The sequence below is a fragment of the Jaculus jaculus genome, chromosome 12 (assembly GCF_020740685.1).
Source record: "Jaculus jaculus isolate mJacJac1 chromosome 12, mJacJac1.mat.Y.cur, whole genome shotgun sequence".
NCBI classification, from domain to species: domain Eukaryota; kingdom Metazoa; phylum Chordata; class Mammalia; order Rodentia; family Dipodidae; genus Jaculus; species Jaculus jaculus.
In genome coordinates this window covers 19,342,686-19,369,130 of record NC_059113.1, presented here as the reverse complement: position 1 = coordinate 19,369,130, position 26,445 = coordinate 19,342,686, and the positions used below count along the sequence as shown (strand labels likewise).

At 40.5% G+C, this 26,445-nt stretch overlaps 1 protein-coding gene across 11 annotated transcripts in view; it reads right to left on the bottom strand.

Annotated features, from left to right (window-relative positions):
• Hmbox1 (homeobox containing 1) overlaps window positions 1–26,445 on the bottom strand; it is a 168,325-nt gene that overhangs the window by 81,339 nt on the left and 60,541 nt on the right. For 10 of the 11 annotated variants that reach the window (XM_045130522.1, XM_045130525.1, XM_004671398.2 and 7 more), the window contains exons 2-4: window positions 20,985–21,064; window positions 11,126–11,602; window positions 449–534 (exon numbers count right to left, since the gene is read on the bottom strand). In XM_045130522.1, the coding sequence (XP_044986457.1) occupies window positions 449–534; window positions 11,126–11,602; window positions 20,985–21,007 (586 nt within the window). In that variant the 5' untranslated portion in view covers window positions 21,008–21,064. Of the gene's footprint in view, window positions 1–448; window positions 535–11,125; window positions 11,603–20,925; window positions 21,065–26,445 lie in introns of those variants that run through there. The other variant, XM_045130524.1, reaches the window with a different exon arrangement.

Genomic DNA, 26,445 nt, shown 5'->3' with positions numbered 1-26,445 from the left:
ACAAAAAAACCCAACACCCCACCCCCAGCCCAAAACCAAAAAGCAAGATCGGCCTTCCCACAACCTCCTTTACCTTCACGAATCACTTTTATTGGTAAATCAAGAAGTAGATTCAGAGGTTTGCTATGCTTTAAAAATCATGAGATGCAAACAGCTATACATGTGGCAAAGGCTGTTACAATTTAAAGAAAACTAGAGATCCTCTTTAATAAGGAATAAAATGGGGAGTGTTTTGCATTATATAAATGCTTTAAAATTTACGAGCACAAATTAAGGAAAAATACTGAGGAAATTCCGTGACATTCGACACAATGGCTTTAGATCACAGGCATACATTATCATGCCCAAGCTGGCAGCCGCACCGCAGCGCACAGACGGAAGCGGCGCTCCAGCGTCCGCACTGACGGCAGCGAGTAGACATGTGTAAGGAAGGGCTCGTCGCTCTTACCTGTTACCTGTGCAACAACTGCTTGGGAAATCCTCCGATTGGCAAGAAAGGCTTTGATTTCCTCTTTTATCACACTGCTGTCCCTCCTAACAAAAACAGAAGACAAGACCAACAATGTATGCTGCAGGTAGAAATCCTCATCTATCCTAACAGAAAGGTGGAGCCGAGAGGTGGGGAGAACACAGAGAGGGAAGACACAAAAATAAAAGGAGAACAGACTAAACTTGTGTGATAATATGGAATTACAACAAACCAATAAACACCAAAATACTCAATCCTGAAACATCACACCATCAGACAGACACTTCAGTGAATGCCCTGCTACAGCCCATTGTGGAGGGCGGTTAATTGGGTGCTGTGTACAGTTCATGTTAGGACCATGGTGCCTTGCAGTGCATATAAGGGTTCATTGCTGGGGAATGAATGAATCTTACACAGGCAGAAATCCTGGAATCAAAAGTAACAAAAATCAGTTGTGATTATGGAATTGCAAATTAAGCACCTTAGAACGTTTCAAATGCTTAAGGGGGCCATTACCACTTTCACAACTGAAAATATTAGCCATTTTAGGAAAGGCTTGGTAACCTGCCTCCCTCATCTCTTTGAATAAGCAAAAGAATATTAATGTGGATTAGTTTTGAACATTAAACCTTAATGCTGAGAAGGCCTTTGGTAATTTTGTTACATATAACATACAATATAATACTAAAAAAGACAAGAAATATCTTCAATATTATACATTTTAGATCTCATTTTTCCTCTACTAAGATATCTATTACAAATTTTTGCTTATTCAAAAACTCAACAAGGGTTGGAGTGATGGCTTAGTGGTTGAGGCACTTGCCTACAAAACCTAAGGACCCAGGTTCAATTACCTAGTACTCATATAAGCCAGATGCACAAAGTAGTGCAGACGTCTGTAGCATTTGCCCTGGCAAAACCATTCTTTCTCTACCTGCCACCCCCTCAAAAAAGAAAAACCTCAACAAATTCTCAAAAGAACAGACATTCATGAGAATGGTGATGATTCATTCCTTCACCAAAACAAACAGAATAGTTAAGCCACTAAAACTGAGTTCTTCCTATATCTGAATGCTTTATCTTAAGAAAGAACACAAAAATAGAGCACTGATTTTTTTGTTGTTGTTGTTGAAGCTCAAATCACACACAGAATTGTGGTAGCTTATTATCTAATGACAGGTTGGCAAGTTACAGGCCACAGGAAAAGCCAGCCTGCCGTATGCTTTTATTAGCAATCATTTTCTCAGATGTACATTTGCAAACAACTTAACCAAAATATTACCCTTTCCTTTTCCTTCTTATAGTGAGCATTCATTTCCAAAACCTGTATACAATTACTCAATTTTTTTGAGACAGGGTCTGGCCTGGAACTCACTATGCAATACAGGCTGGCCTTGAATTTGAAGCAGTAAGCAGTCTTCTGTCTCAGCCTTCTGAGTGCTAGAATCATAGGCTCCTTATTGAGTTTTGTCAGTAAAAATTGTGGCCCCTTTATTTCCTGTGTTTTTATTTGGTTGGCTGTTTTATTTTGAGATCTAGTCTCATCACTGAATCCAGGCTGGCCTTCTGGATGCATGAATTACAGGGATGCACTATCATGGCTGGCTTTCTCTCATTTTTGAGGATCTATCATAGCCTCAATATTAAATCTAAAATGTTATATCAGGCTCTTTATAGGAAAAAAAAACTTTAATCTGAGACAAGAACACAAAACCTTCACAAATGGTTTAATGAATGAATCACAAACTCTTCATAGAGGCTCAAGTCTCACTGCATATTATATGGAAAAATGAAATTATCTTAATCACTTGTTATCCAGGCATGGTGGCACATACCTTTAATCCCAGCACTGGCTGGGCTTAAAGGAGGCTGAGGATGGCTTTGAGACCAGCTACAGAGAGTTCCAGATCAGGCTGGACTAGGGTGAGATGTGTCTTGAATACCACAAAAACAAATCACTTGTGATTTAATTTAAATCAGGTATTTTGATTCCTGCACTCTGTTGGGGGACTCCATGATGGATCAGGGATAGGAAGATGTATTTCCAACATGTGTTCTACAACATGTTCCTGATTTATTGATTGGATATCCTACCCAACAAGTTTCCTAAAGGAAGAAAATAAAGAGTTATCTTTCTGGGCTGGAGAGATATCTTAGTGGTTAAGGCATTTGCCTGCAAAGCCTAAGAACACATTTTTGAACTTCCAGGTCCCAAGTAGGCAAACGCACAGTGACACAAGCATGCAGTGTCACAAACATGCCACAAGGGGGTGCACGCATCTGGAGTTCGCAGTGGCTACAGGCCCTGGTGTGCCCATTCACTCTCAAAACTAAAAAAGAATTATCTTCCTAATGCAATACTTTATACTTTTCATACTGGTTTGCATGCTGATCTAGATACTAAGGAGATCTCTCAGAATGCTTGTCCATGTGCCAATAATTAGTTGAGCAAGGAAGAACTTCAGCAGTAGAGATTTTACTTGGCTTGTGTACACAACTCAAATCATTTGGCTTCTGACATACTACAGAATTAAGTTGAAAATTTCTCCATGAAATATTGCATTTTAACATACTAATCTTAGAAAATGAAACTGTATTTGAGAATAATTATTCCAGTTAAGCAAAAAATGTGTTTTGTACAGAAAATGAATAAATGGTATTTTTTGACTCATGATTTTAAATCAAATTTAAAACAATTAGTTTTCACTACAATTCACCTAGAATAGGCACTGAATCATACAGGACACATAACACTGAACTATTCCAGTAAAGAAATACCTAGTGTGTAAATTATTCATAGCCTTGAGTATAATATTATAAGGATGTTAACAAGACAGAAGGACTCTCAAAAGCAGCAATTTATTCACCACTTACTTGAAGGATAGATTCTAAATATGCAAGTTTCAAAACTACCCAGAATAAGTACAAAATATACACATCAGAAATTCTTTGCTGTGCCTGGCATGGTGGTGCTTGCCTTTAATACCAGTACCTAGGGAGGCAGAGGTGAGAGGATTGATGTGAGTTTGAGGCCAGGCTGGGACTACAGAGTGAGTTCCAGGTGGGAAGAGTGAGCCCCTACCTTGAGAACAAAAATAAAAACCACTTAAATAAAAATCAAAAAGAAATTCTTTTTTTTTTTTTTTTTTTTTTTGGTTTTTCGAGGTAGGGTCTCACCCTGGTCCAGGCTGACCTGGAATTAACTATGTAGTCTCAGGGTGGCCTCGAACTCACGGTGATCCTCCTACCTCTGCCTCCCGAGTGCTGGGATTAAAGACGTGCGCCACCACGCCCGACACTCAGAAATTCTTTGTTGTTTTACTAGAGAAGCTTCTTTGAAAGAAAAATACTTTTTTTCCCCCTTTCTCTCTCTCTTTTTTTTTTAAAGAGTCCTGGGGTGGTGCTCAATGTCTAAATAAATACATGATTGGTATCACAACACCCCTGGGGTTCCATCTCTGGCCCCCCTACCCCAAACAGATAAAGAAATGTTTAGCAAGTCAATTAGTAGAGCTGCATGTTGCTTTCACCATCAAGTAAAATGAGAACATTAACAGCTTTCTTTTTTAAATTAGCATGGGGCTGGAGCAATGGCTTAGCAGTTAAAGTGCTTGCCTGTGAAGCCTAAGGACCCAGGTTCAAATCCCCAGGACCTATGTAAACCAGATGCACAAGGTGGGCACATGTGTCTGGCGTTTGTCTACAGTGGCTACAGGACCTGGTGCGCCCATACTCTATTTGCCTCTTTCTCCCTCTCTCACAAATTAATTAAATACAATTAGCATATATTAGTCCAACAAAATAATGAGGTTGACTATGTCCTTTTTATAAATGTATTGAACGTACTTTGGTCCTAAACACCTGACCGCATTCCCCTCTCTTGCCCTCTTCTCTCCTGTTGCTTCGCTTCCTTTCCCCAGTTTTCACCAAGTTTTTAAGGGGCTATGGATGCAGTCCAGCAGTACAGCCCTTGCCTACCGTGCACAAAGCTCTGGGTTTAATCCCTAGAAGTGAAAAAAAGGTCTAAAAAAATTCTCCAAGTAACAAATCAAAAACTGAGTAGTAAATAATATACAATAACACACATACACACACATACACATGCATGCACATTTCAAAGTTTCTTTGAAGTGAAATGTTTTGAAACTGCAAAGGCACTACAAAAACCCTGACTATTATTTCATAAGCCACAGACAGGATTCAAAGAAAGAAAGAAATGAGCTCTAACCACCTATGGCTGCAGTAAACATCTTATGCTTTACTTACACTTTCAAGCACACGGATGAGTTCTGTGAGATTGATTTAGACCCAAGCAGTTATATATCATTTATTGACAGCTACTCGGTATTTTCAATAGTAACAGCACTCATCTTCTTGTCTCCAGTTCTCCTGAGTACAGTTCTACTTCAGGACTCTTCCTTCCTGCATTGGGCATTCTTCAATACCTGCCTCTCCCACTGTCACTAAAATCACCCGTGTTTGTGTGAAAACGTCATTCACTCCGAATCTATTTCTCTCATCTTCTCTGCATTTCCTCTCTCTTACAATCTGACATCTTCCCTAAAGATCATGAATCCCTTTTTCCTTTTATAAAATGGCACATTCCTTCATTTCGGCTCAATTTGTTCTTTGCTTGTAGGTGTGTGATGTGGTATGTGACGTATGCACATGTCTGTGGCTATGTAGCACCCTAGGAGCTGCTGGGTACCCTTGCCTGCAGGGGGCAGAGGGGGAATGGCAGGGGTCTTACTCCATTGCTCTTCTACCTGCTCTTACTTGAGCTGGGGTGTCTTGCTGATCCCCAAGTCTCTTACTGCTCTTACTGCTGGTCTTCCATGATCTTGGGTGATTCTTGGGTCACTGCTCCTCCATGGAATTGGGGTTACAGACGCAGGGCCATGCCCAGCTGTTTATATGGGTATTAGGGATAGAACATGAGGGATCTCAGGCCTCCGCAGGACCGCATAATTGCACAGCAAGTGCTGAGCCATCTCTCCAGCCCGTCTACCCCCTTTTTATGAGACAGGGGCTCATGTAGCTGAGGCTGTCCTTGAACTCACTAGACTGACTTGGAACTGCTGACCCTACTGCCTCCACCTCCTGAATACTGGATTACAGCTGTGTTACCACGCCTAGTTTTTATGTGGTGCTTGGAATTGAACGCAGACCCTGGTGTATGCCAGGCAGACATTCTACTTGCTGGCCCAATCCCCAGCCCTTCTACTCAAGTCTTAATGAATTAAAATACAGGGTAGGCCAGTCACGTCTCTGATTTCACAGCTCATGTCCAACGTGAGCCACGTGACGTCTAACTCAGTCATGTCCTCCAGCTGCTTTTCTCATCACTGCCACTGTACTCATTTCCGTATCAGAAGGTAATTCTCCCTTTCCACACCTCATTGCACTTCCTTCTTTTATAACGTGGAAGGTTTTCCACTACCACCTATAGACCTTTCTTGATATATGAAGGAATTCAACCGTGATGCCTCTTTGTCAGAGCGCTGCCGTGGTGGTGTTACAAGACAAGGTCTTCCTCGGCGACTTGGGCTGACTTTGAACTGCAGATCTTGGCTCAGCCTCCAGAGAGCTGCGTCATCACCATGCACTGCTTCTAATCCTTCCCCTCAGTTTTAAAAACGTTGTTGTTTTGAGACAGGGCGTTGCTATGCAGCCCAGGCTGACCCCAAGCTCACACCAATCTTCCTTCCTTGGCCTCTGAGTGCGGGGATTACAAGTATGTGCCACCATACCTCTGATCACCTTTGAAAGACACACTATTATTGTCATCTGTCTAGAGAAGTTCTCCCTGATCTTCACACCTGAGGGAAAAGATCTCTTTTTGTAATGGTTAACGTTAACATTTCAACTGTAACTTGCACACACTACCACATTACACGAGGTACTGTCTTAGGGCTGTTCCTACCAGGTCTCATCACCCCTGTCAGTCTGTAAAGTCCTTTGGCATAAAAATTATGCACTGTCATCATGGAGTTTGCATATTATAAAACTTAATTTGTAAATGACTGAATATTATCTATAGTTAGAGATAAAAGACTAAGAATTGGAAAACCTGATATAGGATATAGAAAACTTGTATAACTGCTTGAAATTCTTATTCTCAAGTATTCCCAGGGTTGCTGTTTATACCACTGCAAAATGACCCTGACAGGCCGGGCGTGGTGGTGCACGCCTTTAATCCCAGCACTCGGGAGGCAGAGGTAGGAGGATCATCGTGAGTTCGAGACCACCCTGAGATTACACAGTTAATTCCAGGTCAGCCTGGACTAGAGTGAAACCCTACCTCAAAACAAACAAACAAACAAACAAACAAAAAGACACTGACTTGTTTCCTGAAGGAAAAGGCATTTTTAGAAGTGGTATGCTTTGACATGATTCCTATCCCTTGAGTTAATATGCACTGAACATTCTTTAGAATCTCTTACAAGCAGTTGTCTATCTCAGCCACATGAAGATTATGGAAATACCTTACCCCAACAGTATGCTTCACAGTTGAAAAGTGCAATTACAAAATGTCTTCCACATTAGAACTAAAAGATTGTCCTACAACTTTCTACACCCAGGGACAGAAAAAGCTAACTAATAAAAAAAAAAAAAGAGATATCAGTAAAAGGAAAAGGCTATTCTATATGAAAAACCAACATGGAAACAGCCTATCCTGATCATGTGATCTTATTACTGATAGAACATACATATCCTATCTTCAGAAGCAAATCCAGGTAGAGAATTCTGGATCTGAAATGCATGGGACCAGAAGCCATTCAGGTTCTGGAGACTTCTGTTTTGATTTGGTCATCAATCAGTATCTCTCTCTCTTCCCCCCACCCATTGAATTATGCTTCATGCATAGCCTAACGTAATTGTATACACTGTTTCGGATAATTTTGTGTCCAAGACTATTTGATGTTGTGGAAGTTTCATTTATGGGCATCCTGTTGGTACTCTGAGTATGAAGCATTTTGGATTTCAGAGTTTTGGATGCAGGTACTTGGTTATTTGGTCTACAGATAACCAACTTAGAATAAAATCTCAGTATTTCTACACAATGCTAACACACTCATAATTTAGCATATGGGAGGTAAAGAAAAACACCCTTAATTTGTGGAATTGTTTAATAATTCTGATAAACCTAATTGTTATTTTATACCATATATATAACTGAGCAGATAAACATTAATGTATATTATTACACTAGTAGATACAGACACACTCTTCTGTCCACATATTTACATACTAATAGACGTACCTTTTAAGACACTGACATGAAATGACTCTTCCTCCTTGGCCTCTGAGCCATTCTTACAGCAATGAGGAATTCAACCATTTATTCAGAATTAGTTTGCCTTTGTCTTTTTCTTGTGTTTTCTTTGTTTGACCTTAATTCAAAACAATTTGATCAAGGATATAGTGATAACTTGATGGAAGTTTTCTATTCTGTACCCTAAAATTACATAATCCAATATAGATTCTCCAGGTTATATGAAATCTGCAAAACAGGTCTCATGACTGGGTGTCCTGGAGGTCGGGGCACGGAGGTGAGGAGGAGGGGGATTTACACAAATCAAAGGAGGCACTCGGCATCCAAGCTTCCGGGCAGAGACCACCGATTCCAGTTCCCTTATCACGTTGAGTGACGAAGGGCAGTACATCACTAGAGGGACCCCGAATAGCAAATACCGCAACTGTTCAAGCCATTTCTCTAACAGCTCAAGTAAAATCTCGCATGTTTAGTAAGTGGCTGGATGAAGTGGCTGATACCATGCGTCTGTGTGTGTGAGGGGGTGAACCGGCAACCCTGGTAAGTCCACTCACACTAGTGGCTCACAATAACCACCTGTCCTAAAGTCTCATTACCCTACGTGCGTCAGTCGTTTATTTACAGTGGTAACAGATATTAGCATCATAATGTTAAGAAAGGTTGTAATTTAGGCTTAGGGACCTAATCCTTGAGTTTTCTTGAGCAAATTATTTAAATTTTATGAATCTCCACTTCTCTGATCATCCACAGCATGGTTGAAATGATTACAAGTGTGAACAGTCACTGGTAAACTGTGCCTGGAGGAGGATCGTCCTGGCAAACTGGAGGAGCGCCAGGAGGGGCACGTGAAGCAAAGCGGGAATGGGGAAGGCATGACAGTGGGGAAGGGCGGGAGGGCCAGACAGACCCAGGGGCAGCTGGGGAAGAAGCAGAAAGGGAAGAAGACAGAGTCCTAATGGTGCAGCAACTACAAGTACATAAATCAAACACAGACCGCGCCGTCTAGAACAGTCCTGACGCGAACGTGTGTCACTGTGGGAAGTAACTGCCAACATGCCAGTGGTTGCTGACAGGCTTTGTGTTTACCGTGAGCATACACGTGACCGAAGTGTTTAGAGCTTTCTTAAATTGTCCAGTCTTCTAGAGTAGTTCATGAAAAAGTTTCTTGTACTTCATGCCAATCTAATATACATTTAGAAAGTAACAATTGCGTATGAATTTATCAAAACTTATTAACAACAATAACAAAAACAAACTGGCAACTGAACAAATGTTTTCTTTCTGATCTTTACAGTTTTTATTTTTGTGCCTGTGTAGGTATGGGGGGAGGCTGTCAATCTTCTCCATTTTGAGTCAGGGTCTCCCTTGTTTTAGCTACTGGACAGGCGTGTCTAGCTGGCCTGTGACAGCCTCTCTGCTTGGCATGGCTGTACTCTCATTATACTCAACAAGTGAAGTAACTTATTTGCCCAAATGGTTCTCCCTTTTAAGTTCAACAACAATATATATTAAGTTCAAAATGTAGCTATGGCTGGTGATATGACTCCATGGTAGATCACATGCTTAGCACAGACATAATCCCCCCACCACCAAAAGTGAAAAGTACCAGCTAAATTTTGGTTATCTATGGGAGTAAATGAACTAAAAACCAAATTGATCACTTTCACTTTAGAGTATGAAGTGTGGTAGCATTAACGTGTAGCTGCTGTACATGGTTCCTTACAAGCATTCCACTGGAATCTAGACAGCATCCCATGCTGCACCTCCACCCTGAAAGTAAATTCAGAAGTTAGTTTGCTTAAAGGCTGTTTCATCAGTGTGGTGCTACGGGAAGGATTTTCATGTGACGTCACCGTTATTCCACTGAAGTCGTAACTCTTTGAAGAGTTACGACTCACAGATTTTAATTTCTGACAATCTACTACACCTCCATTCAATCTTTGCTATAACTAATTTTACGCAGGCTCTCTCTTCTGAATACATGCTTATGTCGCGTCTATTACTCCTCAAAACCTGTAAAAGCTCCATAGTTCCAACCAACCTAAGTCTAAACCATTCAGGATGTCTAAGTACAAACCGCTCAGTATGGACTCCAAAGCCTTTGCAAACTTCTCCTGCTCCTGAAACATTATTGTTATTGTCACATTGAACTCATTTGTATCATTTCTGTTATTGTTTGTGTTTGGTGATTTTTGAAACTGTCTTATTTTATAGTCCAAGCTGCTCTATTTGGCCCTGTCTAGCCTCCAACTTGGGGCAATCTTCCTGCCTCAGCCTGCTAAGTGCCAGGATGGCAGCATGAGTCATCGTTTACCTTATATTCTTTTTTGTTTTTCGAGGTAGGGTCTCACTCTAGCTCAGGCTGACCTGGAATTCACGATGTGGTCTCAGGGTGGCCTCGAACTCATGGCAAACATCCTACCTCTGCCTCCTGTGTGCTGGGATTAAAGGTGTGTGCCACCACGCCCGGTTCTAGCTTGTATTTTAATATCAGCCTTTTCCCTGATACCCTTTATTGGCTTCTTCATTTAAAGTTCTTATATTTCAAAACAGAGGCAATCCTTTAAGGTCTAGTTGAAATTCACCTACTTATTTAGCCTTATTTCTTTTTTTGTTTTGTTTGCAAGGTAGGGTCTCATTCTAGCCCAGGCTGACCTGGAATTCGCTATGCAGTCTCAGGCTGACCTCAAACTCACAGCGATATTCCTACCTCAGCCTCCTGAGTGCGGAGGTTAAAGGTGTGTGCCACCGTGTCCAACTTCACCTAGCTTTTTAAGCCGATACCACGTGCATCAGAAAGTTCTTGACATACCATAGAAAACGTATGGACCAGTTCTAGTATGACGTCCTTCTAAGTTCGTTCTGTTATAATTGGACCTCTCTTCTTGGTGGTTACAACTCTTAAGTGTACACTTACTTGGTAGTAGAGAATGTGTGTGCATGTCCATGTGTGTTTCATTCACTGGAAATTTAGGTTAAGGGCAGAAATCATGGCTATGTTTCCTCCTAAAAACCACTTATCTAATAGTCACTGCAAGGAGAAATGAAGAGTGTATCATGATAAATTTATCACTCAGAACAAACATTTATAATAAAAGACTAAAGGTTGAGACTAGCTTTTATGAATCAGAAGTTAGCTGCTAAATTTAGCCCCAAAGAGAAAGCAAACCTTTGGTAAATCAAGGGGAAAAAAAGAGGATTATCAAGTAGCAAAAAGAAAGAGCTTAAGTAGAGAAGAGAAAATCTGACTTAAAAACACAATCTCAATTATTTTCTTTCATCTCCAAAGCAGGCAGGGAGAAGTCAGCGTTCTTACTTAGCGGAAATGGAGCTTATTACTGTATGTTTGAGGTGAAGTCTTACTAAGCAAAGAGACTAACCTCATCAATTCCTCCACTTTATCATCAACATCTAGGTCCTCTTCTGAAGCTTCAAAGCTATATGACCTCTGACCCATGCTGTTCGCATGGTAGCGGGATGGCGACATCTTGCCATTGGAGGTGGACAAGCGCTCACTGTTCTCCCTCCCATTTTGATTGGTAGTGCAAGGCTGTGGGGAGGTATCATAACTGTTGCTGGGTGATGGGGACATTCCCGAGTGCTGGGTCTGTGTGGAAGCCGTGGCTGTGGAGGAAGAGGCTGGGACATTGTTGGAACTGTTCCCATAGGAGCTTCCTCCATAGTTAGGCCTTCTTCCAAACTTGTCACTATGCTCTTGGTCAAGTCGGTCCAACGTTTCCAAAGCGTGGAGAATTTCATGCTTAGTCATTCCAGTGCGCCGGAGGCGCTGAAGCAGGTCTATCTGTTCTATGGTAAATCTGGGTTCATCTGTATAGTGAGACATGGTTTCCAGCAAACTGGGGGGAAAAAAGAGAGAGAGAACGATAAAAAGAGAAGTCTCTTTACTGTTAACAACTATCAAGAACACTTCATCATCACAAATCCTCAGCAGAAGATGCATCATTTCTATATCAACCTGATTGAAAATAGGAAGTCGTTCCCTGACTAGACTGCTTTAGTAATGACACAGGGATGGGCTCAGACACTGATTTTATTTATAGATATATATATCAGCTAAAACAAATTACAACGGAATAGAATTTGTTTACAATTTAACAAGTATTTGTTACCAAAATTTTAATTGTGTCAAAAATACCAGTTCAAAAGAGTTGGTACATAAGTGCATTAAGTTCAGGCTATGTGACAGTATAGTGGATTTCTTTCAATCTCAAATATCTTAGTCTACAAGGAAGTGGGAAATTGTTGAAAAACATTTGCATCAGGGCTGAGAAGATGGCTCAGTGGTTACATGTGATTGCTAGCAAAGCCTGCCAGCCTGGGGGTTCAATTCCCAACCCGCCCACATAAGGCTGGATGCAAACAGTAGCACTGGTTTGCAGCAGCGGCCCTGGGGCACCCAGACCACGCATGCACCGCACACAAATGAATAAAATTTTAAGAAAAAAAGTGCGTATTGGTCTTGCTTTACCAAGGATCAACAAAACTGACCAAGAACTCTGTTACTTTGAGAAAAACAATTGGCTTGGCTGAGCCTGAGCCTGAGCGAGTACTAAGAACCAAGACAAAGCTGAGGAGTTATAAAAGCCTAGGCACAGCTCCCTCTAGGCCTCTCTGGGATTCGGCCTCTGAAGAGTGACCCAGAAACCCTTTGGTTCTCATGGCTGCAGCCAGTTGATTTTGTTAGGAAGCTTCATGTTTCCCTTAACTAGCTAAGACACTGTGGCATGTCAGAAAATGTTTTCTCTTTCTTTTTTTTTTTCTATTTTTAAAGATTTTATTTTATTATTTTAGAGAGAGATAGAGAGAGAGAGAGAGAGAATTGGCACACCAGGGTCTCAGCCACTGTAATTGAGCTCCAGATGCTTGTGCCACCTAGTGGGCATGTGCAATCTTGTGCTTGCCTCACCTTTGTGTGTCTGGCTTATGTGGGATCTGGAGACTCAAACCTGGGTTCTCAGGCTTCTCAGGCAAGCACCTAAACCGCAAGCTATCTCTCTAGCCCAGAAAATGTTTTCTGAAGAGTGAAAAACCAGCCGGGTGTGGTGGTGCATGCCTTTAATCCCAGCACTTGGGAGGCAGAGGTAGGAGGATCACCATGAGTTCAAGGCCACCCTGAGACTACATAGTGAATTCCAGGACAGCCTGGGCTAGAGTGAAACCCTACCTCGAAAAACCAAAAAAAAAAAAAAAAAAAAAAAAGTGAAAAACGGTATTTAGTTTAAATCATAAGACTTTCTGTATTTGAATTTCTTTTATATAAAACCCAACTTTTGAATTCAAGGCCTGTTGAAGTGATAAGCTCTCCTATTTTACTTTTCACTGTTTTAGTGTCAAGTATGACGCCCAATCTAGAGTAGGCTCCAAATAAGTATGTGCTAAACAGAAATGGAGGTTAAGGAATTTTCTCGTCCTTTGATAAGAAATGTATGCTGTAGGCCAGTCCCATTAACCTGCTGGAAATCTTATTATTTCTGTATTTCTCTATACCATTCACTTCTAGTCAGAAATTGGGTAAGAATTCCCTAAAATATAATATTACCCAATCCTCACAGTAACACTCTGTGGTAAATATTTATTTCATTTCATTTTATGTTATGTTAGGAATTTTGCAAGAAATGAATAGTAGAGTGCTTTAATATCTTAGAAAAAATAAATCTAAATAAGCCAGGCCTGATGGCATGAGGATTCCAAGTTCAAGTTCTGCCCAGACCCCAGAGTGGGTTTCAAGACCAGCTTAGACAACTTATTGAGACTGGGTCTCAAAGTAAAAAAGTTAAAAGAGGACTGGGGGATATTCAGCTTAGTTGTAGAACGCTTGGCTAGCATGGGTGAGGCCCTCGGTTTAATCCCTAGTACTACAAGAGGGAGGGGAGACTAAATGACAGAAGAAAATAAGACTTAGTGTGTTTAATCTCACTAACTGCAAAAGACATCATTGTGCAGTCCAATATATTGTACAGCTTATTAGCATTAAAGGACTGAGACTACAGGCTGCTATATTCCATTAAGTCTCCAGTTAAAAACAAACTATAGTAGAGTGTGTGCCTAGCACGGAGGAAGCCTTGGATTCAATCCTCGCACTGCATAAACTAGGTGTAGTGATGCATTCCTGAATAATCAGTAGAGGCAGGAGAAACAGAAGTACAAGGTCATCCTCAGGTACACAGAGAGTTCAACTGAAGCCAGTCTCAGCTACATAAGACCCTGTCTCAAAAAAAAAATAATAAAGCACTTTAACTTACTGATGAACTATGGGGTCTTAGTAATAGTACTTAAATTTAAAAACTTTGTTCCTCTTAGAATTTACCTTTATTTAACAAGTGTGAAAGATTTTGGCTAGCTCATTATAACAGTAGATATCACTATAATGGGTAGCTAGTTGTCTGTTTTATTGAATACTGTATTTTTTTCCTCTGGGAATCTAAACATACCACAGAAATACTTGTACATCCTTGTTTACTGCTGCACTATCCACAGCAGCCAAGATATGGAACCATCCGAGATGCCCATCAACAGATAAATGGATAAAGAAAATGTGCCACATATACACAATGGAGTTTTATTAGTCAGAAATGAGAATGCAAGTATGTCATTTGCAGGAAAATAGATGGAACTAGATATCATCATGTTACATGAAATAAGCTATACTCAGAAAGACAAATATCTCATGTTTTCTCTCATATGAGGAATCTAAACCTAAATATAAATCTATATGACATGAAAGTAAAAGGGGTCAGGGGTGAGAGGCCTAAAAGGAGGAGGAGGGAAGATCAAGGGAAGGTAATGGTGGGGATAAAACAAAATATTTTTTTCTTTTCACTTTAGCCCAGGCTGACCTGGAACTCACTCTGTAGTCTTAGGCCGGCCTCACACTCACAATGATCTTCCTCCCTCTGCCTCCTGCACACTAGGATTAAAGGAGTGTGCCACCATGCCCAACAAAATGCAGAACCTAGATTTAACTCGTGTGTGTGTTTTACAAAAAAAAGGGGAAGGACTATTTAGGGGACCAGCAAAAGGCAGGAGGAGAAATGAGAAAGGGGATGTATGAACAAGGTACAATGATATATGTAAAAAATGTCATGCCAAAAAATTACGTATTCTTGGTCTGGAGAGATGGCTTGGTGGTGAAGGCATATGACTGCGAAGTCTAAGGACCCAGGTTCGGTTCTCCAGGTCCCACATAAGCCAGTTGCACATGGTGGCACGTGCTCTCTCTCTCTCTGTCTCAAATAAATACAATGTTTAAAGAAAGAAAAACCAAAAAATTACATATTTTCTTCTGATCTGAATACCATCTTTATCATATGCAAAAAGCTACTTATGACTCTGATTCTCCACTTGGGATCTGTTGCTTTGATTTTTCTCTTTTTCAAATGTTTCTCAAAATAAACGTGCAAAAGTCTTAAATTTTTTATGTGAAATGTCTCTAGTTTTAAAACCATACCCATTAAAGAATTATACAAAGACAAGCCAAACATGGGGGCACACACCTGCTAAACCTAGCAACTGGAAAAGCAGAGGCAGGAGGATTGTGAGTTGAAGGCCAGCCTGGGCTAAACAGTGAGGTCCTATTTCCAAACCTTCTTACTATACATTTACTGACACATACAGACTCTCACACTCCTCCGTGAAAACTAACAAGCCACAAGGCATTCGTGTTGTGTATCTTCTTCTAGACGATCACTACATGACTAAAATGCGTTCTCTTTGGAAATTCACCCAAGATGGAAAGCACTGGTTGGTATACTTCAGCACTGTATTATATTTAAATGTGGTTCTTGAAAAGCTATATGAACTTATATGAGGGCTTATATGAAACACTGTTTTTTTAAAAAAATATTATTTATTTGAGAAAGAGAGGAAGAGGCAGCTAGAAAAGGCATGCCAGGGCCTCTAGCCACAGCAAACGAACTCCAGATGCAGGCATCACCTTATGCATCTGGCTTTAGGTGGGTACTGGGGAATCAAACCTGGGTCTGCAGGCTTTGCAGGTAAGTGCCTTAACTGCTGAGCCATCTCTCCAGACCCGACACTTCAGTTTCTGTTTAGTATTTTATAGTTTTGGTTTCTGTTTGAAATCCTCAACCTTTTTCATTCGTTCTTATCAAGTGCTTAGCAATGTATCAATCCCAGGAAGTGTTTTTTATTAGTAGCTGCCAAATCCAAAATATTTACTCCGTAATTTATTAGATTGGCAAATTCTGGTTTCTACTCATAATTCTTTTCCCAACAAACCTGTCTTATTATCTTAGGTCCTAATCCAATCAGAATATTTCATAATAAAATAACATTTTAGTCACTTAGGGATTCATCAAGAATGAGAAAGCACTATTATTCTAGAGTGGTTTTCCATAAAAGGAGAAACAAGACATGCCTGTTATTTTGCCCACTTGGGCCACTGCTGAGCATGCTGGGCACATGTGGAATCTAGGAATCTTGCTCTCTTCCACTTTTTTTTTTAAATATTTTTTCATTTTTATTTATTTACTTGAGAGTGAGAGAGAGAAAGAGGCAGACAGAGAGAGAGAGAGAGAATGGGCATGCCAGGGCTTCCAGCCACTGCAAACCAACTCCAGATGCATGCGCCCCCTTGTGCCTCTGGCTAACGTGGGACTTGGGAACCAAGCCTCGAACCGGGGTCCTTAGGCTTCACAGGCAAGCGCTTAACCGCTAAGCCATCTATCCAGCCCTCTCTTCCACATTTCTAAGGGCTCTGGGAAGATGGCCAACCAGTGCTAACTGTACTTAGTTACAGGAGGATGTTAGTCTGGTGGATTCTTCACCACAGGGAAGCAGCTGGTTTGTGGGAGAAGAAAAGAGTGCAGCAAGACACACAGAGAGCAGGGGAAAGGCACTGTAGCGTCCTATCTGCAGGGCCAGCCACTCCTAAACCTGACACCTTGCTGCTTCTGTTCTTTTTTACGGGAAACAATACACCTCCCTTTACACGTAACCTTCTTCAGTTAAGATTTCTATAACCTGTTCCCAGAGGCCCCTGCTGGAAACCGAGCTGAACACAAAGGCCCACCACCGCAAGAATGGAAGTCATGGCTGTGCAGAACAGCAATGGGGCGCAACGATGGGAATGAACCATGCACATGACACGGCGGATTTTTATTTTCACTTTATTGAGAGCACAAAGATTAGAGGCTCTCTTGAAGATTGAGAATAATATGCCAAATGTGTTTCAATATAAACAAAGGAATATGTTACGGCATTTTCAAATTTCCTTCCTCATAATTTATCAGGTTTAAGCACATCATAAAACTGTAACAGTAGATGACCTATAAAGGTCTCCTAAGTTCATGACAGCAAAAATCCTTTTGTAACAAGAAAAGATGTCATGTCGGAACTGAATCACTTTTCTTATGCATAAGGACTGCTCATGGGATAAGGAACATTTTGTGCTTTAAAATTACTAATATGAAAGCGGACTCAAGCTAACAATAATTGAAAATTAATGTAAGAATTTTGATTGATAATAATCACAGTGTTTAAAACCTGAAAGAATAATTTGATTCAGGAATTATGGCTCAGTTCAGAAACTGATATTCGAAGAACACACTGTGTCATTAGAACTTAACAGTAAACCTAGTGCAATAATATATAAACCCCTTCACATTTTTACCTTTTTTAAAATTTTTGTTTACTTTTATTTACTTGAGAGAGACAGACTGAGATAGAAAGAGAGAGAGAGAGAGAATGGTGCATCATGGCCTCCAGCCGCTGCAAACAAACTCCAGATGCATGGGCCACCTTCTGCATCAGGCTTGCATGGGTCCTGGAGAATCGAGCCTTGAACTGGGATCCTTAGGCTTCACAGGCAATCACTGAACTGCTAAGCCATCTCTCTAACCCTAAAGCCCTTCTTGATAAGTCTTGAGGTCCAGAACTACTTTTTTTTGAGATAGGGTCTTTCTCTAGCCCAGGCTGACCTGGAATTCACTATGTAGTCTCAGGCTGGTCTTGAACTCACAGTGATCCTCCCACCTCTGCCTCACTGGGATTAAAGGTATGCGATACCACGCCTAGCCAAGAACATGTTTTTATAAACTATATTCTATAAAATATGTACAACAGAAGAGGCTCCAGCATTCAGACGTGATTACCATTGAAATCATGTGGGCAAATAGGACATTGCTCCCTTAACTCTAAGCATCGCAGTTCAGAGGATTTCACTGGGTAACAAAGGATGTCCTTCAGCTGGATCCACTGTTCGCAGCTCTGTATCTCGAATGACTAGGCACGATCTGCTGTGCTTTGCACATGTGGTACTTACTGGAGGAGGATTTTACATTCTAGAGTTCAACATAAGAGCCATCAGCTAAAGATGTACTAGGTCCATCTTGCTACTTACACACACTGCCCTCTCTATTCAATATTGCTGCCATCAAAGGAGTGGCAGTTTTAAAAGAAAACAAATGACAAGAAGTGAGAACAAATAGGAAATGACACTTAGCAGGGAATTGAGCTAAGTACAATAGTAAAAATGACTCTATAATTCAAATCAATAGAACTGACTAAAGCCTCAGAGCAGGCTATCTGTGGACCACAATACAAAAATGTTCTTTCACAATAGAAGGATTTGGTGAAAAGTAGAATATATTCCAGTGTGTCAATCATATTTTCATAGTTTTAAAATGAGCACTGAGATTTTTCTAATATAACTACTTTATGCTCATTTGAAGGAAAAAAATCTGTTATGTAGCTTTGAGATGATTTCTAAAGACATGATTTTATATGAACAATATGTTTTCCAATGCAGAACCTAATATCTATTGTCATGGTATGGAAACTCTTGAGAGCTACTTTCCCAGTTTTATGAGACCCTTGTTGCGGAGAACTCGAGTCAATACCTTTTCCCCTTGGGAACACTCCTTTCAGAAGGGCTACAACACACCTCATCAGACTTCATATGTGAACTGCCAACCTCAACTACTGAACTTCCAGAGACACAAACTGGGGGGGCTGACAGCGGGTTACGACAGGCCCCTAGGACTTCAGCTGCCAACACCACCCCGTCCTCTAGCATCACGTGACCCTGTACGTCTTCCTCCCTCCCGTCAAGTCTTAGAGATCTCAACTGTGGTGGTGAAGCCAAGAACCACCCGTAAGGTTCAGACTTTACTTTCTCCAGAAGCCAATTCTATCCACATTGAGCAATCACAATCGACTTCCATAATCAGAGCTCACTGTGTGCTTAGTGAGATGCACTGCACCCATCAGCGTATGACTGACAGGGTGGTGCATGGCATTTGCTCCCTTGTCAAGCACTGTGACCCTTGCCATGAAGCATGGTGCACACTGAGGGTCTAGCCCTTGGGAGGTGGAGGCAGGAGGATCAGAAGTTCAAGGTTATCCCTGGATACATAGCAAATTCAAGGTCAATCTGGGCTACATGAGATCCTGTCTCAAATGACTAAAAACAAGCAAAACGGAATCATGAACGTGTGGGGAAGAGGGGCCTCTTTGTATGCCAACAAGTCATGTGACTTCTGAAATCATACGTTGATCATCTTCCTGTTTCCACTCAACAGAAGAAAGTGAGTGAAAACATGCAAGTTTATATGCAGAGGAAAAAGAAGATAGTGTGGAAGAGCCAGTGTGATGACATACAGCTGGAATTCTAGCACTTGGGAGGTTGAGGCAGGATCACTGCAAGTTCAAGACCAATCTGAGCTACACGGCCATCCTGAGTTATACAGTGACACCAAGTCTCTAAGAAAGGAAGGAGGGAGGAGGGAGGGAAAGAAGAAAGAAAGATGGGGGAGAGAAAGGTAAAGGTGGAGGGAGGGTAAGGACTGAAAGCTAAAGTGTCGTCACAGGGTCATGGCTCTTTAGCAGAAACTCAGGAGACAGTTCGTGTCATGTGGACCTATTCCAGAGAATTTTCACTAAATCATTGAATCAATAAGAGGGGGGGAAACATTAAAGAAAAAGCTAAATAATAAAGAAAACTGATCTTAATGTCTACTTATTGGATTATAGAACTGTCAACCAAAACGGAAGAAATTTTAGTGAAACAGACTCCACCAAATTTTAGAAAATACTTATGCTAAAGGCACTCTGCACTAGACACTCAGATGCACTTAATGAGCTAGCAAATGCTTTATCTTCTCTAATATCTGAAATTCCCGGAATACTTTTATTCAGAGGCCTATTTAATATGAACTGGTGGTTACAGTTCACATCCTAGCACAAAAACACTCTCAATATAATACCACCACCTCCATTTGTATTTTTGCCTGAAAAAAGAATGCCTAACAACTACATTAGCTAATAGGCTTAACTACATTATCCTCAGTAAACAGAAGTGGCTAAGGTGCTAGGCGTTTGCACACAAGACACAGCCAGCATTAAGATAATACAGTTCTCATATTCTGCTTATCATAAAGAATCTAACACCAGCTCTCTCCAGTTGATAGCCATTTACCTTATAAGCTTCTAGGCTATTAGTGAAACAGAATAAATATGATAACTTATGTTTAATTGAAACATTGATGTCAAAACACAAAGTTAAAAGTAATTCATTCCCCACCATGATTATGATAGTTATCTTAATTCAAATATATACATACATACACCCTTTGATTCTTTCTTAAAAGGTAATTCAAGCCGGGCCTTTAATCCCAGCACTCAGGAGGCAGAGGTAGGAGGATAGAGGCCACCCTGAGACTACATAGTCAATTACAGGTCAGCCTGGGACAGAGTGAGACCCTACCTTGAAAAACAAAAATAAATAAATAAAGGAATTCATTTATGACACACAGAGAGAAAGAATGGGACATTATGGCCTTCTGTCCTGCCTTTAATTACTGAGCCATTTCTAGTCTCACCCTTTAATTCTTTTTCTAAGAAATTCTTTCGACTCAGCTGGGCTTGGTGGCATACGCCTTTAATCCCAGCACTTGGGCAGAGGTAGGAGAACAGCCATGAGTTCAAGGCTACCCTGAACCTACATAGTGAATTCCAGGTCAGCCTGGGCTCGAGTGAGACCCAACCTTGAAAAACAAACAAACAACCTTTCAACTTTACAAATGTTAATTGGCAAATCTGAATCGAAATTATCCCACTTTATTCACTTTCTTATAGTGATAACAGACAAAGGCTAAGAAGAACTAGATTACTTACACCACTGGAAAGTAAGTGAAAATACCTGCTATGAGGCACAGCAGTGGCTGACAAGAGAAGAGCTCAGAAGAACTTGATACTTACACCACTGGAAAGGAACTGAGCATACTTTACATGAGGTGGATCAATATCCTTTCCAGAGATGGGCAGCGTGATTTAGCATTCTGTAGAAGAAAGATAGGAAATTGGAAAAGACTTGTTAAACCATGTTAAATAAAAAGCTTCATAACCTAAGAATATTAAAGTTAACCTTAAGCCAATCACGTTGTAAAAATATTTTGCAATTTTGAAACAAAACACTGACTTGGAGCAAAACTTAAAAACAAAAACACCAGAAAAATGACAGTGATAGCTATCCAGCATTGCAAACTCTCACTTGTTATCGAGAACCACCCACGGAAGCAGCTTTTATCACATAATGGGATAAAAATATTATAATGACGCCAGCTTACTTTTCTGTTATGGTACTGGGAACTGAAAACTAAGGCCTCATGCTTGCCAGAGAAGCACTCTACCACTGAGCCATATCCCCAGTCCTCAACTAATCCTCTGATAGTAATATCAGCATACTTGTGAAGCATCCTGTAACAAAATCCCTGGCATAGCTATAACTAAGGGCCTTAAATGCAAGGTAATTTCTGGCATCTATTTTCAAGTTTAATGATCATTTTGCTGCTAGCATAATCTTGACTGATGTAATTTCTCTAAGTCTTAGCTTCTCTACCTATAAAAGAAGGGGAGGGAGCTGGAGAGATGGTTTAAAAGCATTTTCCTGCAAAGCCAAAACCCAGGTTTGATTCCCCAGGACCCACATAAGCCAGATGTACAAGGGGATGCATCTGGAGTTTGTTTGCAGTGGCTAGAGGCCTTGTCACACCCATTCTCTCTATCTGCCCCCCATCTCTCAAATGAATAAATAAAAATAAAAATGTTAAAAAAAGCAAGGGAAAAAGATTATTTCAAAGAGCTAATAAAGAACTATTTAAGGGAACTGGGAAGATGGCTCATAAGCTAGACCCCAAAAGTGTTGCAATCATCTGAGGTTTGTAGCAGCAGGAGGACCTGGTGGGCTCCACCACAACATACAAACTAACAAAAATTTTAAAAATATTTTATTTGAGTTGGAGAGATGGCTTAGCAGTTAAGGTATATGCTTACAAAGCCTAAGGACCCAGGTTTGATTCTCCATGGTGGAGCATGTGTCTGGAGTTTGTTTGCAGGGCCTAGAGGACATGGTGTGGCCATTCTCCTACTCTCCCCCCTCTAATAAATAAATAAAAATAAATTTAAAAATATTTTATTTATATATTCATTTGAGAGACAGAGGTAGATAAAGAGAGAGAGAATGGATGTGCTAGGGCTTCTAGCCAGTGCAAACAAACTCCACATGCATGTACCACCTTGTGCATTTAGCTTATGAGGGTACTGAGGAATTGAACTTGGGCTCTCAGGCTTCACAGGCGAGTGCCTTAACCGCCAAACCATCTCTCCAGCCCCAACTTAACAATTTTTTTAATTGAGTTTTTAAATGGAGGTGATGAAGGATCTCATAAATGAATAAGCACCGCTGACTTAAAAGAGCGATAAATAGCCTGCTCCACTTAGAAGTCTGAACACATGATGGACGGAGGCCAGCATTTTTCTACTTCTGATTTGTATGGTTTTATTCACCGCTGTGACACTTGTACCTTTTTGCATTCTAACATAGACCTTCACTGAAATAAATAAATAAGTAAATAAATAATCTAGTCATAATTTAGGAACCAAAGATTACACAGACTGAACTTGTTAGCCATTTTAAACCATAATATAGAGATAACTATTTTCACTAATTCTAGATTAAAATTTCAAATTAAGTAAAAGTTCATTAGCAAAACTGCTAATGTAAAAGATTTAAATTATAATATACATTCAGCACTAAATTATTTTATTTTATTTTATTTTTGATTTTTAAAGCTGTTTTTTCATTGACAACTTCCATGACTGTAAACCATATCCCATGGTAATGCCCTCTCCCTACTTTCCCCTTTGAAACTCCACTCTCCATCATATCCTCCCTCCCCCAATCAGTCTCTGTTTTATTTTGATGCCATGATCTTTTCCTCCTATTATGATGGTCTTATGTAGGTAGTATCAGGCACTGTGAGGTCATGGATATCCAGGCCATTTGTATCTGGAGGAGCACGTTGCAAGGAGTCCTATCCTTCCTTTGGCTCTCACATTCTTTCTGCCACCTCTTCTGCAATGTGCCCTGAGCCTTGGAAGGTAGTACTGAATTACTTTAAAAATGACCAATGTGCTGAACCAATGATGACTAATGATATGAGTGAAATGTACATGGTAAAGTTAGAAACAGTACACATTTGCATATCCTAAATTCCAATGATGTTTCTGTTGTAGTTAGTTTTTTTGCTGATTTAGAAAATACCTGTCCTTGAAAAAGATGTAAAGCACAAAGAAAATGTACTAAGAATGCTTGGGTTTGCATTCTCTAAGCAATATCTCTCTCCTCTTATATTACATATAAATACCCTCCAGGTAGGAAAAGATAAAGCAAAGAGTAATTACAGCAAGAGTGAGAGAATCACTGTTTTCTGCATGCCTTTAACACAGACTAGAAACACAGGTAGACATTAAAAAGTTAAACTTGGAGCCGGGAGTGATGGTACATGCCTTTAATCCCAGCAGAGGCAGAGGTAGGAGGATCACCATGAGTTCGAGGCCACCCTGAGACTACATAGTGAATTCCAGGTCAGCCTGGGCTAGAGTGAGACCCTATCTCAAAAAAATAAGATAAAATAAAAACTTGGGCTGGAGGGACGGCTTAGCTGACATGGTACTTGCCCACAAAGTCAAATGACCCAGATTCAATTCCCCAGGACCTAAGAAAGCCAGATGTACAAGGTGGTGCATGCATCTGGAGTTCATTTGTAGTGGCTGGAGACCCTGGCACATCTCTGTCTGCCTCTTTCTTTTCCTCTCTCAACTAAATAAATAAATAAATAAAAATATTTACAAAAAAGCTTAAAACTTTTCCATTATACAAAAAAATCCAACTATACAATTAACTCAGATAAAATATTAGACTGGTAGAAAAGAAACAGATACATATTATCAAGTTTATAAAAATATATAAATATACTAAAAGTCAGAATATACTAATATTCAAATATATCAAATATACTAAAGTTAGAAAAATAAGTAAAAATATGTCATCCCTTTTGCAAAAATCAAAAACATCTCTTTACAGGGGTATTATATTTGTCATTTTCATATATAATTCTTGGCAAGTTTCAGTATTTGGTTTCCAAATCCACAGTAGATTAGCCATAAAAACTTAAAAAGGTGGTTAAGTATATAAAAAGGTTTTACCACAAAAGAAAAAATAGCCACCCAAAGGGGGGAAAAAAACCTGATTACAAGAACATATGATAAAGTGATTCTTCATGAAGTTAATGTTTAAGATTAGTGTTCTGCCTTACTGACTGTTCTCTGGGCCAAATGCTCGCTGGGTAAATGCTTTACATCTATAGTATAGTTAAGCTCTCAGTCCCATGGAGAACACGGTGATGACACTGGCTGCCCAAGGTGAACCAATTAACAGATCACTCACAGAACTAGAGGTTTCATCCTCTGCCCACTGTCGGGTAAGGAACACGTGTCGCATTTATTTATCATTTCTTTGGAGGAACTATTTCACTGCAACAGATATCTGGAACATGAAGGCGCTGATTCACGGGCAGAAGGAAGTAAAATATGCCTTCTGGGAAGGAGTCACCAGGCCACTGTACCTCCATGCTAGATGACCTCAGAGCTGTATCAATATAATTAATCAGAACTTTCAGAACTGCCCCATGTCTTCTAGAATCTGCTATGACAGTCTTTACAGCAGACAGAAATTATACGTCTTCATTACCTTAAAATGTAGTAGGCTGACTATTAATCACGAGGCTACCTTGTTTTCCATTCTGAAATAATTACATAACCCGAAAATGAAATACCTACCTCCTTATTACCAATACTGAGTAACTGGTAAGCCCTATTGAGCCGTGCTGTGAGCTTCAGGGAATATGAATGTAGGTCCCAAGTGAGCAGCACATTCCCCTGCCTGTGTGTGGCTTACACACGGATGGCAGCCGCAGCCATGAGCACCGAGCACTGAGCACCGAGCACCTTGTGGCACTCAGTAGCTGGCGCTTCCCTCGCAGCTTCACTGCCTCGGGACGATCTGTAGCTGTGGGCGCTGTGGTTTGACTTCAGGTTCATTTAAATTCAAAACACACGCATGTGCACGTGGGTTCACTCTTGCTGAATGACACTAAGAGTGGATGATAGCGGGTGGAATATTCGGCAAGGTGAGGACAGCTGTTCCCTAACTGTACTGAGCATAAGAAACACATGAAAACCTTAAGACACATTCCTTTAAAGTGGATAGGTTCATGTGTTGCCAAATTTACCTTACTTACGGATAACTAGTTACATTTATTTTTTAAGTGTTCAGCTTGGAATTATTGGTATTGAGGCATATTTAGATACCTATATGCACATATAACATGTACATACATTTATCTCTATATATGTATATATTTATGAAGTCTGTGTTTGTCTATGGGGGGAAGGGAGCTGGGGTCTGAACCCAGGGCTTTGAGCACACTACCATTGAGTCATATCCCCAGCCCTGTAAGAGTTATTTTTTTATAATGACATTAGGCTCAAAATTATCTTTCTACTTAGGCATCATTATATTTTATTCAAGATATATGACGTTACAGTATTACAGTTTTTCTTGTTTTCTAGGCCATTGGTCTCCAAGCAGAATGACGTCAGGAGCTGCTTACAGATATCCTGGATTCCTACGTTCACAGTGGATTCGGCAGATCCCAGGTTAACTGGAAGCCCTGTGCCCATGAAGACGTCCGTGTGTCTCTGCGCTGACCACGGTGTGCAGGTGCTCATGACTGCATGTGCTACATCAGCGACAACCACAGAGACCCCAATTTGTGTAATTACTAGCCAACAAACACAGCGGGCCTATTCTCATTTGCCAAAAACGAGGTAAGAGGATGGTCATTTTGAGGCCAATCTGGGCTACGTAGTGAGATCTTATCTCTAAAAGGGGGGAACCACTAACTGGAAATAAAGCAGCTCAGCTACCTATTATTTTAGTCTCTCACTAGCTTTACTATGGCTAACCCTCTGACATGTGAGTTATAGTAACAATTGCCTTGCTTACTTCTTAGTGACTTGAAGGCCCTTTGTGCTGAAACCATGACTCTTCACCATAGCCCACGAGTCTGAGGTAAGACCTTTTGAGTTTTTGCCTCCACCCTTACGGCACACATTGTGCAGAGTCTAATGACTGACTGCGCATGCGCACACCACTATTACTTCTCCTCCAATCATCTGTCTCCGCATCTTGACTCTCTCTTCTTTACCCTGTAAATGTGCCCAAGCTACTCACTCAGGGAGGCAAACTGGTCTGGCTGGTAACACTAGGAGCCAGAAACCAAGCTCCTAAGTTAGTGTTCACATGGGTTTACTACAA